The sequence below is a fragment of the Oryzias melastigma genome, linkage group LG7, assembly GCF_002922805.2.
Source record: "Oryzias melastigma strain HK-1 linkage group LG7, ASM292280v2, whole genome shotgun sequence".
Classification (NCBI taxonomy): Eukaryota; Metazoa; Chordata; class Actinopteri; order Beloniformes; family Adrianichthyidae; genus Oryzias; species Oryzias melastigma.
In genome coordinates, this window is record NC_050518.1 from 7,791,108 (window position 1) to 7,805,611 (window position 14,504).

Sequence of the window (14,504 nt, forward strand, 5' to 3'; positions counted from 1 at the left end):
GTAACATTAAACACTGACTGCTGTCAGTGATTTTAAGTCTCTGTTAAAAACGTAAAATTACGCTTTAAACTTGAGAACAGATTTAGTGGGCCGGTTTGTTTTATTGTTTTTATTGTACCTTATTATTTAATTGCTTTTATTGTTTTATTTACCATTTTCTCTTATGGGCTGCACGGTGGCGCAGTGGTTAGCGCTCTCGCCTCACAGCGAGAAGGCCCCGGTTCGAATCCCGGCTGGGACCTTTCTGTGTGGAGTTTGCATGTTCTCCCCGTGCATGCGTGGGTTTTCACCGGGGACTCCGGCTTCCTCCCACCGTCCAAAAACATGCTTCATAGGTAAATTGGTGACTCTTAATTGCCCCTAGGTGTGATTGTGGGAGTGAATGGGTATGTGATTGAGGCCCTGTGACAGACTGGCGACCTGTCCAGGGTGTACCCCGCCTTCGCCCTTCAGCAGCCGGGTTAGGCTCCGGCACCCCCGCGACCCCGGAAGGGACGAAGCGGTCAAGAAGATGGATGGATGGATTTTCTCTTATTTTATTGTTTATTGATTTTATTCATATGATGAGCACTTTGGTTGCTTCTGCTTTTATAAGTTCTCTACGAATAATTAATTGATTGTAATTGAATTGATTGATTTTAAAAGTCACACAGAGCAGACAAACCATGTAAACACGACCATGTCTTAAAATAGATTTTAAAATTATACATTTTTATTGTATGATAAGGCAGCACATTACAATACTAAGAATTTGTAATGGCGTTTAGTTTAAATATAGGTTGGAATAATAACATTAGCAATTATAATAATAGAATTTAAAATTCTGAAGTATTGTAAAAGTGAGGTAGTTAAATGTATTTAATTTATGAAAATGAGCTAAAGCCACTCTCTGATGGAGGGGGGGAGGTCACCCTTGGAAGAATAATAAAATATGATTAAATTTACGCTACACAACTAGGATGTGTTTAAATAAAAGTCGGGGATTCTGTTTGGGATCATTTTTTACATTTGAAAATTAGAAGTGTCGGATTAAAAAAAAATGTACATTTTTTGTAACTGTTTTTTTTTTGTTTTGTTTTGTTTTAAATGATTTTTTTCTGTGGTACTTCACATATTGATCAGATGATGTAAGAAAATAATGTTTAAAGGCTAATTTTAGATGAAAAGTATTACCTCCCCACATCAGTCAGCTTGCACTAAAGACAATTAATTAAACTAATAAAGTTTAAATTTAAGCAGCATCTTCTCCAAGTAAAAGAAGTAATAATAATAATCCAAAAACATAAAACCCCTAACTATTTAAGAAAAATGACGAGATTAAGGCTGAATGTTGTTGTTTTTGCTCTTTAATAGTTAAACATCAGCATTTATTTTACTCTTTGTATTGCTAGTGTGTTGAGTCAGAAATGCTTTGTCAGTCAGAAAACAACACAAGATGCATCCTGATAACCTCCACCATGTTCTACTTTGGTCCCCTCACCTGAATTATGATCTTTGTTCGTGGCGCCAAGGATTTACATGGAAGTCAGACGTGCAAAATAGCAGATACATTTAGCTGTCAGAGAACACCTGTTAAATGTGTTTGTGAGCTTTCATTTGAATCGATTGGGCAACTTTAACCAGATTGATATCGAGGTTTGAAATGTCTTTCTAGATGTTATTCACATTTTCTTAACTTCTATGCACTTTTAGTTGAGCTCTCTTAAAAACTGGTATTTTTGTCGTGTTGAGACTCATTGGAAAGTCATGTCCACACAACAGCATAATCTCAAAGGAGCATCTAGCCCTTGGCTGGTTGTTGTGTGCTGATCATGCACTAGAAAAACCAGTTCCTGTGCAGATTGCTGGCAGATTCTTATGGGGGTCAACAAATGGGAGGCTAGTAGAAACATACCACTTGTTCATTCAAACGAAGATTAAAAAGTTACTGATAAAAAGCAATGTCAGAACATGCCTGAGGCAAGCGTAATGCATTCAGAGCTTAGAAATACCTGAAAACACACATAGAAGCACATATTTGTTCTTGTGCCATCATGAAAACATTAGTTAGACTTCAGTTGATTTGGCCAAACAAATTCCTGATCCTATCATTAACCAGCTCTAGCTTAAACCTCGGGTCACACCTTAATGCTAAACCAAAGCAATGGCCTTGAAATTTCATTTACCAAATTACAGCTGATCAGATGTCCAAATAGATCATTTGTAGTCCTTATATAGTCAGCTATGCTGAAAAGGTTCTCACACATGTCCTATAGTGAAACTAGTTGTTTGGTTACTCAGTCTATGTTTATTGTTTGAATAAATCATTTCTTCCGCCTCATTACAGTGGATAAACAGAAAGAGGGTTAATGTTTTTGTTATTAGTTTACGCTACAGATCACTGTCAAGTTTATTCTTTTAATAAAATGTATGTTTTTAAGTCATTTTCCATATTATACCCAAAATTACTTACTAAATATAAATAGATAATAAATTTAAAATAGGAACTTGACTTTAAATCATTCATTAGTAATGCTATAAAAAATCCTGAACTATGAATATAATTTTTTTAAGCAAAAAAAAAAAAAAATGTCCTTTTCTAGAATAGTTTTTTGCAGTTTTGTGGGCAGGATTGTTTGTGTGGAGTAAGCCTGCACTCATTTCCCAGTATCCCTTTGTTTAGACCACCTTCCGCTAGTTTACAGTCCCTAACAATCCCAAGCTAACATTAGCGGTGAAACAAAAATATCCGAGTTAATCAGTTGTACAGTTTTGTGCCAGATGCCAATTCGGATGGGACGTAAATGGATTAGTCTGCAAGCGGATGCATCAGAATGGAGCAGCAAGGAGCTTGTAGCATGCTGATTGTAGTTTGTACAAAAAAACAGAAGCATTTTCAATCGGCATCTTTAATTCTGCTCTGATTCTCAAAGATTTGAATTTCATTATTAAAAAGAAAAAATACCAAAAACAAGATTTTCATTGAAGTATTCAGTAACTGTGCTATAAAAAGGTACCCATTATTTTGATAAAGGCAGTGGTTGTTTTTTTTGTTTTTGGGCACATCTTTATAAATAAGCATTGACATTTAGGACGTGACCGTTTATTTAGTACCTATAGGAAATTTTCCAGAGTGAGCAATCCTTTTTCTCAGGAGCTGTTTGAAGTTGCTTGGCTCCGATCTAACATGGTCTCTAAATGGATGTTGTAAAATCCAAATGTTTTAAATCAACCCTTTTGGTCTGTTTCAAGTCTCTAATAACTCAGTGTCAGAAATAATCAACTCTTCTACAGTGAGAGAGCAATCAGAAAGACAGCTGTCAACATAAACCGCATTCTGTATTACACAGGAAATAGTCCAAACCTAGATTACTCTCACCAGAGGGAGACATTATTGTCAGTGATAAATGAAGCCTTGGTCCTAAAATATTGCAAGATGATAAGGTAAATAATAGGCACCCTAAGAATAGCAGTGTGAATCAAGCATAAATGCTGGCTTCCAAAAACAGATCAGGGTTTACCAACTGGTTCACTACAAGCAAGCACACATACTTAAGGTTGAACTGCAGTGATCATCGTTTACTAAGTATTTATACAAATAACTTGTAAGCTATGTTATAGATAAAATATGAATGTCCTTTATTGTTTTATTTATCCAGTTTAGTGCTACTGCAGGTGAGCGTTAGATGACGGGCTCGTTGTCAGAGGTCAACATCACACCAATCAATGTCGTCTTACCCCCACTGTTCCACATACAAGCCCACAGTCGAACTGTGACACCATAAATTAGACTGGCAGGAAAGCACGTTATAGAAGTGAGGCTGTAACAACATGTTCATTATCAGTATATAAACAGGCAGCGCTTTCTTCCCGTTGAAATGCACAGCGCTCTGTCTGGCCCGTGTTCTCCTTATTGTCAGGGACATTATGGAGCCTCTTTACCCCTCCAAATCTCCACAGTGTATACTTAGTCCTTTTAAATGGAAAAACAGATCATTGTAACGATTTTGTTCAGATGATATAGATGTTTGTTCTGGCTGCAAGGCGTAGGGGCTGAGCTTTTGTGTCTCACACTATGCTTTTCTTGCATTTTTGGTGAATGATGTCAGATTTAGTAACAAGACTCTGGCCTCGTGGTTAGAATTTCCCACACCCCGGGTCTATCTAAAAAAGGTGTTCTTTTTTGTAGTTTTCACAAATGAGTTCTGATAATGTATATCTCTTATGCTGGTATATAGGAGGCCATAGGTACCAGAGTTAAACAGGACATCGTAGATAAAAGGTCACAACGTTGTTTGCTTTATTTCTGCAAGTACGTACTGAAACCTTACACTAGTGGCTTTTATTCTCATCAACCACTGTTTATATATTGTCTTCATAAACATGTCACGTGACCACTGCCGATGTTGACCCAGTAGGTGGATTTGTCACATGCATGAGTTCCGTTTCAACTGAGCAGCTCATAAAAAAAAAAGTATTTTGTGCTGTTTGAACTATAACCTGTTTGTGTCCTGGTTATTGATCTGTATGCTTTGTAGTTAAAGCCAATATTGTTCGTGGCTGAGGAAAGAGAACAGGGCAGGACAGCAGTTAAAATTGCAGTGACTGTAAACCGACTCTTACGCAGCCACGCAGTCAAGACAAAGATCTTGTAAGTTTTCGTTGGCGTGCGTCTCACGTTAATGCAGTGTAGTTCACTCCCTGAAAAAAGTCACTCATAGGAGTATGGATTACGTGAACATGGAGTGTTGCATTGTTGCCTGCTGCAGAGCTGTCTTCTATGTTTACATTGCACTGGTCTGTGTCAAAGTTAAATGGTAGCCTTGGGATTAGACTGTACATTATGCTGAAAGGAGAATGCATTGGCAGCGGATCGAGGAACCCTTGGATCCAGGCAAACCGCTCAAATTAGAAACAAGAGTTAGTGCGGCTTCTCGCATGGTTGTTCGGGCTAATTGAACTTGTTTAGTGTTCCCTCAGTCTCTGTGCTGTAATTGCAGCTGTGCCTGTGTTGGTGTCAGCAGGCAGGAAGTGGAAGGTTAGTGAGGACACAGCTGGGAGGAGAGTCCTGTGTCCAGTCCTGCCTGCTCCCTCCCCCCGTCCGTCTCCCTGACCAGTAAAAGTCTGACCCCACACCACTGAGTAGCCAAGAGTTTTGACAAGAAAAAAATTGGCAGTTATTTTTTTTTTTTTTTGCTCCAAAAATGTATGCCAAAAAAGACCAAATTTCAATCACACTTTTATTGCCTCCCTGTAGTTTTTAGGATATGTTTAAGCCAGAGCCATAAATTTCATATTTGCAGGTGTACATACTTGTAAGAAGCAATGTTGGTAGTTTGCCAGTCTGTTGCCTTTTGTGTTAGCACCGGGCCAAGAAAAAAAGACACGATTTTTAAGAAGTTTTTAAACTGCTTGCAGTCCAAACTTGTATTGTGAGCATAGACATATATTAAATCACTGGACAAAGTGAGGAGTTGACGTCACCCATAGAAAATGCCTCCAGTACTCGCAAAATCACAAAAATCGCTAAGTCATCATGGCTTTCTGGCACTGCTGCTGCCATTTTACAACTCGTTAACAGGGATTGGTCCAAATTAGTTTGAGTCAACATTTGTATGGTAACTATTGTTGCCATAATGAGTAAATTTGTTTGAAGTCCACACCCCTTCCTCTGAAAGCAGCTCGAGAGAATCTGTCAATCACATGCTTTTACTGAGGCTTCTGATTGGTCAGTTCATAACTCGAATAATTTGCGATAATATATATATATATAAATTTAGGATTAGAAAGAAGATGAATCGTGAACGATAAATGAAAAATTGTGGTTTGTGCCCCATTCATGCATTGGAATACAGTTGTGAGAGAAAAAGCCTGGAGCAAGGTTTGCACGATTTGCACAACTTCGACACCAAGCCTCTTCCAACTGTAGGTACATGTGCCAACATCGGGTAGCAAGAGTCCAATGTGAACACCACATGCTAAAAGGGCGTGTGCTTAGAGCTTTCTTGAACACTCATCACATGCACGCTGTGTACATATTATTCCAGGATTGGCTGTATTGTTCATAAGCAACACAGATCATGAATAATTCAACTCAATGGATTTGAAGTGAAAGAAAAAGTTTAGCTACACTATACATTTTTTGGCTAGTGGAACTTATATTAAGGAACAATATGCGTATCTAGAATTTCATCAGGAAAAAATGTAATTTTTTGTCATCAGTAAAATGTTCCTGGATGTGCAGACAGAACAACTTGTTTCACCCGGGTTCGTTATGGTTTGATGTTTTTGCATCTACAGATTGACAAACACATTTTCGGGATAAGCAAATAAACCATCAGTGTACCAAACTTTTGCATAAATGTGGTCATAGAAAAGACATTGGTAAAAGCAGAAGAAATAGACCGAGCACATAGCTTTCTAAAGCAAAAGCTGCACCTCCATTTAATTGAGTTTAGACAGGAAATTCTTGGAATGAGAGAAAAGAATGAGAATCTTCATCGACAAGAGGGGAAGTTGAACAACATAATGTTCTTTTAGGAGACATGACATATTAATGGATTTGTCGTATTTTTATGAAAGAGAACTGCAATAATGTAATTATTAGACATGATTCAAATCACATGCTTTAAGACAAATGGCTCAAGAGAGCATTTTTTTCTACTCCTAATCCTAGTTTTTGTCAAAGATGTATTTGTGGTCTCACCGGTCGTTTGAGACTAATTTTGGTTTGGATCACGTCATGACAAAAAAAAAAAAAAACAGAACTCAGATTCCAGATGGCCGGTACCCAAGATGGTAGTCATGCACCCCCACCCATCTTCAAGATGCATCTTTATAAGGAAAAGCTTCTTCCCTGTGTCAGTAATTATACATCATAGTTACCACTAATTAGGTTGCAACTAGTGCAACAAAATCCCATAATATTTGCTATTTTTACCTCTCTGGTACAATGTTTCAGACTGTGGACCACAGCATGTGACATTCATTTTTGTCAGTCGTTTTAAAAGCTCCAGATGCCTGTCAAAGGTCATTTGCCTTAGAGTAGCCTCGATGTCAAAAGCAGTCAGGGTCCCAAGAGGCTTTGTGTTGACTTATGGGATGTAGCACTTTGGCCTTTTTAAAGTTTAAACTCCAGCTTTTGTGCAGCTCAGTGTAAGTGGAATATCTTGTTTCTCGCCTGGTTACATTTTTTCTAACGAAATTACAAAAGATTTGAATGATTTCATTAAAGGCGGTGATGTTTAGTTCCTATTTTGTGCATTGCCTCCATTTGGAAAAGCGACTGGATTTAAAACCATATGTGTGTCCTTCTCCAGGTCTGCTCACAGACTGACCTATCCCAGTTAACTTGAGTTAGTTATTAGTGTAGCAAGCTCACTTTGGCATGCCATTAAAATACATTTTCCCCATTAACATACAGGCAATGGCATTCCTCCCTGTTCCCAAACGGATCGCTGCATTTCTTCACATGTACATTCCAGCTTGCTTGTTCTTGAGGTTATTGTCCAGTGGGATATTATTAAAAGGAGAGTGGATTTGCTGTGTGTTTACCAAGAAGAGATCTTTTCCATCCCTTTCCTCAGTTTCTTCTTTAACATTCGATCCCTCTGCCTCACTTCATAAACCACCATGCTGTGATCCAGACCTTATAAGCCAATGTTTGGGCTCTTTTTCCCTGCAAAAGCAAAGCTGAGACAGGCCAGCTCCACAAAGCCGACATCTGCTCAACGAATGTATACCAGACATCAATGGGAGAAACTCTTAGTCGAGATTAGTGGATATATATGAGGTGTTTCTTCACACTGTATCAATGTTTAGAGTTGAGAGATTGCATTGGGAGACTGGGCTAGACTTCAGCAATAGAAAAGCAGGCTGTAAAGCTAGTTTGTGGTTATTTGTACTTGAACCCACATATGGAAAAATATCCGAAGGTGTGAACCACTCCTTTGAGTCGTTGTTGGAACATGAACAACTTTCCTTAAACCTGAAAAATCAAAAGCTAATCCTTTTTAGCTTCCATTTAGACTCAGTCTGTACTTTATTTCCTCTTCCTAATTATTGTATGTTTTTAATACATCACAACACATGTATGCCAAATGTTATTTTACTGATGAATGATCACAGAAATGTAAATAAATAAAAAAATAATGGATTTAATAAAATATTTCTTAATTAAGTTAATTATGTGTGATTATATTTTTTATTAATTTTATGTTGCAATTGTCAGCAATAAATTATTTTTTTTCTTGTTATACATTGTCACCTATTGTCTTAAGACTAATTTAAAGAAGACATGTTAAAAAAGGAAATATTTTGTTGGTTCAAATTCATTGCTAAGAAATAAATCAGACTGTGATTTTTCCTGTAGATGATGCAAATTTAATGGCTGTGGCAGCAAGTTGATGTTTTCATGTGCATGCAAGCTAATGAGGCCGTAACCCTGTTCAAGAGGGCAGAGATGGTGCAGCAGCTGGACGTTGTGTATCAGTAAAGTTTCAGACTGCTTTACCTGGCAAAACTGCTTCAGAACAGCTTGACCTTGATTGTAAAAGTTTCTGGCATTCTACCCGACACAGTAGTAACATGACATTTATTTTTACTGGCATAAAATTCCTGGAAAAAGCATTCCTATCAGGGTTGACTTTATCTTTGGTAAATAGTTCTCATAAAACTCAAGCCAGCAAAGCAGAAATTCTGACTAACCCTCTGGAAATTCCAGTTTTACCTTTTGACTTTTTAACTTTTATTTTTATTATTTATTAAGATGTTGTACTGAGCAATAGGGCGGCAATAAAACAATTCGTTTGCATTTATAAAGTTATTATTATTGCTAAACATTTTAGATGCCAACATAAATAATATAATATTTCAGATTTTAGTTTTAGGATATGAGGTGTTAATGGGATTAAAAAATATTTGTAGAGAAGCAATTATTACCTATTTATTAACTTATAGCTCAATAAAAATAACCACTGGGATCATGATTTTCCCCATTAATTACATGCTCTTTGCCCACATAATTACATACTGTACTAGAAAAATATTAAGTACAGATGTTCTAAAGATTTGGTTTTTCAAGGTCAGGCGTAACAGAGATTTTGTAGAACAGTAAAGCTATAACTTATGGTTTGATTCAACTAGCACATAAATGTTTAAGTATAGCCATCTGCCTGACAATATATATTTGTCAAAGAATGGGTAATGCAACCACTCAGAGCACAGCTGCAAATGAACAACAGAATGAATAAAAAAAAGGGCTAAATCTGTGTGTTGCAATCCCACAAAGTCCAGATACCAACCTGGATAAAAACAAAAAAAGCCTGAAGACCAAAAAGTACAGTTATTAGTGGTTGAGGGAGTTCTTAAGAAGGTTATCTTTCTGTTCTTTTTCTGATTGTGATGAATGTAATCAGACGGTTTGGGCTCTAGTTCCTGTGGTTCATAAAATCCAACCATCACAGTTAATTTCAGCTGTTTATTTTGCTCCTATTTGTATTTAACCATTTGCTTTCCGGTTTAAAGGAGACCAGAACAGATCCTCCCTTAAGTTTGTTTGTACTGTTGTGATAGTGCTCAGTTTCGAGCGCTGGTTGTAAGGTTATCTTCACCCTGTTTTGACAACAAATGGTGTGTTCTTGTGTATACAGTGTAAACCTTTTTACAGAAGCGGGGATAATTCAACTAATTTAAGGCCACTCTTTGCTCTGCACCAGTGTGTCTGTGCTATAGTTCAGTCAGTGGCTTCACTTTTCATTCATTGACTGCATTTTTATTTACATTTTGAGAAAGAACCGAGAGATCTGTAAAAATATGCAGGATTGTACTAGTGGAGATAACCATCCTCATTCTTTAAACATGCTTTTCTCTGTAGTCATCCTTTTCATGAATACGGTGCAGGCATGCACACGAACCCACACTAGTTTAGCAACATACCAGACCTTCCTCAGACATACTGGTACGAGGTGATAAGGTTTTTCACCTTCTCACCTTAAGTCATTACGCTACTATAGTGAAAAAATACATACATTTAGTCCTTGTTTTCTGTGCAAGCATGTCTTTTTCTCATTAGTAATGATATCATCTTCGGAGGAAACACTCTGGTGCTCTGGTCATGGGTCAAGTGACATTCCCAGGCTAGAGTGTGTTTCTTTACATGAAGAATCTTGAGTGTGCGCATGCCCGTGTGTTCCTGTGCTTCTGGGAAGTTTCTGATGTTGAGTCTTGGCTATGGCCTAGCGAGAAATCGCTTACAGACTCAAATCACCAGATGGGTCTGAAACCTCACAGGCACCCACAAAAAGAGACGGCAGCGGAAAAGAGGAATGCCTTTAAGGTCAATGACTCCACTGAGCAAGCTGCGCTCAAAAGCTAAAGCTAATTTACTCAAGGCACAGATAATGATGTTCAGACTCCACTGCATTTCTTTTAAGCTTACAACGCGAGGATGAAGTACTGATGTTTTGCTTCTGTGCAAGGACAGTAAATAAACTACTAATTGCATCATCTAAAGCGGGGGGGGGCACACTTTTTTGACATGCAAGATACTTTTGAGACAACAAGCTCCAAAAAATCTTAAAGATCAGACAATTATTTTGTATTATATTGATACCTTTCGCTAAATATGAAGTATTACAACATGATAAAAAGTTCCTCTGAGATTTTTCCTTTAACATCTTGTTGAATTGGACTAGTGTGTTCGTAGTTGTCATGACAACAGACCCATTAACTCTACATTGGTGCTGTTTGATTGACCCTTCTGCATTTCAATCAATTGACGTCCCTTATGGTCTGATGGCATTTTTTAAATGTATATTTTGATTATATGTTTGCATGGCCCGTGAGCTGTCCACTCATCCATCGATTGGCAACCTTTAACAGTAAAAGAGCCATTTGGACTTGTTTTGTACTGATCAAAACCTAGAATGAGCTGCATAGCCTTACTTTAGCCTTTAAAAATTTGGATTTTCATTCATTACCCATTTTTTTAAAATAATAAATATGAATTATGTCTATTTTTGGCATGTACAAAAGCAAAAAATGTAAAAAGAACCTTGCATCTCTCAAAATGGGATTTTTTTTTGTCCTCAGCAGTCTTACTCTGCTGGGTTTTTTTATTTTAGTTTGGGGTTGTACCTTGGTAGTCTTAGTTTGCAGGCTTTGTTTATTTGTTTTCTTTAGATATTTCTGGTTAGGCATCCATTAGCAGGAAGCTGCTGACTCTGACGATCGACATGGCTGGGTCAGCAGTCTCCATGACTTATTTCATGTTTGGCCAAGGAGCCACCATGAAGAGATAAAAGAGCCACTTGTGGCCCTGGAGCCGCAGGTTGCACATCCCTGTGCTAGGCCATAATAGTTTTTTCTTCAAACGCTATCCGTTTCCTTTACAATCATTGACTGTATATAGAGATGGTCATAGCAAGGCTGTGACATCACCCACAGAAAATACCTTACCTCGGGTTCCAACTAAATGTATTCAATTCAGTCGCTATTTTTCCGCAGTACGGATTTCTTCCAATTTTGCCATTTTGGTACCAGAGGACATTAGTAAGCAGTGATTGGTCTGAGTCAGTCTGAGTCATTATTTCTATGGTAATCACTCTCGCTATTCAGGAGTGAGTTTGTTGGAAAGCCACACCCCTTCCACTGAAAGTGGACTACGAAAGAATCTGTCAATCAAACTCTTCGAACATTCGAGGTGGGGCCAACGGGCACCACATGCTCTTATTGAGGCATCTGATTGGCCAGTTTATAACTTGAATAACTTGTGATAAAGAAAATATGTAATGAAAAAAAAATAGGTTTAGCAAGAACATGATAAAAAAAAGATACCAGAGCAAGTGTATTCTGACAAACAGAAGGACTGAGTAATAGCTGTTTATTTTTCAATAGAAGTCTTTGAGATTTTGGCTTTCTGGGACCAGTGTGGAACACAAAATGGGTAGGGGATGATTACTCCAGTTCTCTCTATTTACAGTCTATAGATGCAATCTAAAGTAAAAAAATGAGTACATATAATTCTTACAATTTTGGAATCTTGTGACCGTCTCATCCATCTCTGTGTTTTGTTTGCCTTACTCAACACAAAGTAAAGAAAATGCCTTCTTGCAGGGCAACCATGCTTATCATCTCCAGCCAGATCACTGCTAATGGCTCCTCAGATGTTTGAGGAATTTTTCGCCTTGCAGTTGCTCTTATGACACAGAATGTTATCAATTTTACTCAGTGACCTCACCCAGGTCAGGCCTAGTTCAACGTACTGTTACACTGCGACCTGAGCATACTTTGCGTTTTCCTTTTTACCCTGTATCTGATGTGTGTGTTTGTGTTTTTATTTTTAGATCAGTGCCAACATATTAATCTTCCTGTGCACTAATATGATTGGAATCTGTACGCACTACCCCGCCGAGGTCTCCCAGAGGCAAGCCTTCCAGGAGACAAGAGGATACATTCAGGCCAGGCTACACCTGCAGAGGGAAAACCAGCAGCAGGTACAGCGACTGAACGCAGACACCTGCAAGCCTAAGCAAAACAAGGCCGGAAGACAGCCGTGCCCCAAGATCTGCTATGTAACATATGACCGATGCAAAGCAGGAGCAAATGGGTGTCTCCGTCTTCCACTCTAATTTGTTTGTCTCGGTTTTTGAGGCCAACAATATGCTATGGAGTGTAAACACGGATCTCAGCTCCTCTCGGTTTGACTAACACATTCCCGCACAGATACCTGCGAGGCTTAATGACTCACTGAGAATTCTGACTGTGAAAAGGGACCAAAAGGAATGTGCCCTGTCCTTCCTTTATCTGCCTGCGTGTCTTTCTTTCTTAATTTACATCTGTCCCTCTGTATTTGACTCTCTTAGGAGCGATTACTGCTGTCAGTGCTGCCAAGGCACGTTGCTATGGAAATGAAGGCTGATATCAATGCCAAGAAGGAAGATATGATGTTTCACAAGATCTACATCCAAAAACACGACAATGTTAGGTAAATCCTTACAGAGCAACACTCTAACGTTTATTTAAGAAGACACTGACCTCTTTGACCTCCATGTTGTGTTACGTACAGTGTGACTCCAACAGTAATTCCTCTGACAGTATTAGTTTTCCATAGAGTTATGTAATAAGGTTGTCATGCTGTAATTCACAAAGGAAAACTACTATCATAATTAAACTTGGGATTCTAGAAATAATTAAAATAGACACTTAAGTAAGAATAAAATAGTAAAATGTGAAAACTTATTAAATTGTATTCATAAAGGGACAAATCACAGCTGAGATTGTTTTAAGGTGACACACAGAAAAATAGAGCTTCATATTGAGCAAGTCAGTTCCAATGACCATAGGACAAAAGGTCCTGCTTGGAGGTGTTACCTCCAAGAATTGCAAATCTGACTTATCTGAATAGGGCTCGTGCGATAGTGCAACTTAAAACTGTGGCATTGGTTTTTGAATTAAGCCCTTGTGTCATCCTTAAGCTAAAGACCATCTCCTATATAACTACTACTGTCATAAACAGACCATGAACTTGTGCATCCCAGGAAAAGAACATGCACTGAATAGCATTCCACATAACCTTTGTATGCTCTGAACAGATGCTAAAGCTTTGACGCAAGATGTAAAGATAAGTTACAGCTACAGTAGGTCAATTACAGGGCAAAGATAAAAACTATAAAAAGAAAAACAGCAAGAATAGGAGGAAAATTATGTAAAAATGGATTTAAAGACCATCCATTCACATTGACTGTATTTGCTTCAAAATTTAATGTTTGGTTAAACATAAAAGTTTACTGGAACAACTCTATGCTGATGACAGTATGCTAATGAGTCGAACTGTCAAATCCCAAGAAAATGCATTCTAAAAACACTATCTACCAGTTTAGTTTGTCTATTTTGTGGCGCCATCTGTCAAATCCCACTGGAACTTTAGTCTGTTTTTGTTGTTTCTTTTATTAATATTTGGATTATGAATGATGATTGATAGATAATAAGAGGGAAAGCTAAACAGATGTGGGTTTCTGTTCTTTTGGCAGATACAACTTGTCATGTGGGGGGGATATTAGGCCAATCTCACTCTTCCTCTGTGGTACTCGGTGGTGTAGTTCTCAGATTCCTTCTAATTGTTCAGTGGTCTCTGTGATCCTTCCCCTCTCTGCAGCATTCTGTTTGCAGACATCGAGGGATTCACCAGCCTGGCATCTCAGTGCACGGCTCAGGAGTTGGTCATGACGCTGAATGAATTGTTCGCTCGCTTTGATAAGCTGGCCTCGGTGAGACTCCTGTGAAACCTTTACCTCTCTGGCCTGTTATGACAGATCTGTCTGATATTGTGTTTGCATTCTGATCTGTTGTATTCTCAAACACCAGTTTCGAGAAGTGATATGACATATGTGCAATCTAAATTACTCATCTTCTTAAATACAAACTATAAACATCTTTGGATCTATTATAAAAAAGCTTCCAGTAATTATTATGTAATAACAGTAATAATTATGTCATTTTCAGCTAAAAACGACCAACGTCTGTGG

General features: G+C 38.0%; 1 protein-coding gene across 1 annotated transcript in view; it reads left to right on the forward strand.

Annotated features, from left to right (window-relative positions):
• LOC112159026 (adenylate cyclase type 6) overlaps positions 1 to 14,504 on the forward strand; it is a 37,475-nt gene that overhangs the window by 8,660 nt on the left and 14,311 nt on the right. The window contains exons 4-6 of the mRNA XM_024292815.2: positions 12,324 to 12,473; positions 12,843 to 12,964; positions 14,135 to 14,246. Coding sequence (XP_024148583.1) covers positions 12,324 to 12,473; positions 12,843 to 12,964; positions 14,135 to 14,246 — 384 coding nt within the window. The remainder of the gene's footprint in view (positions 1 to 12,323; positions 12,474 to 12,842; positions 12,965 to 14,134; positions 14,247 to 14,504) is intronic.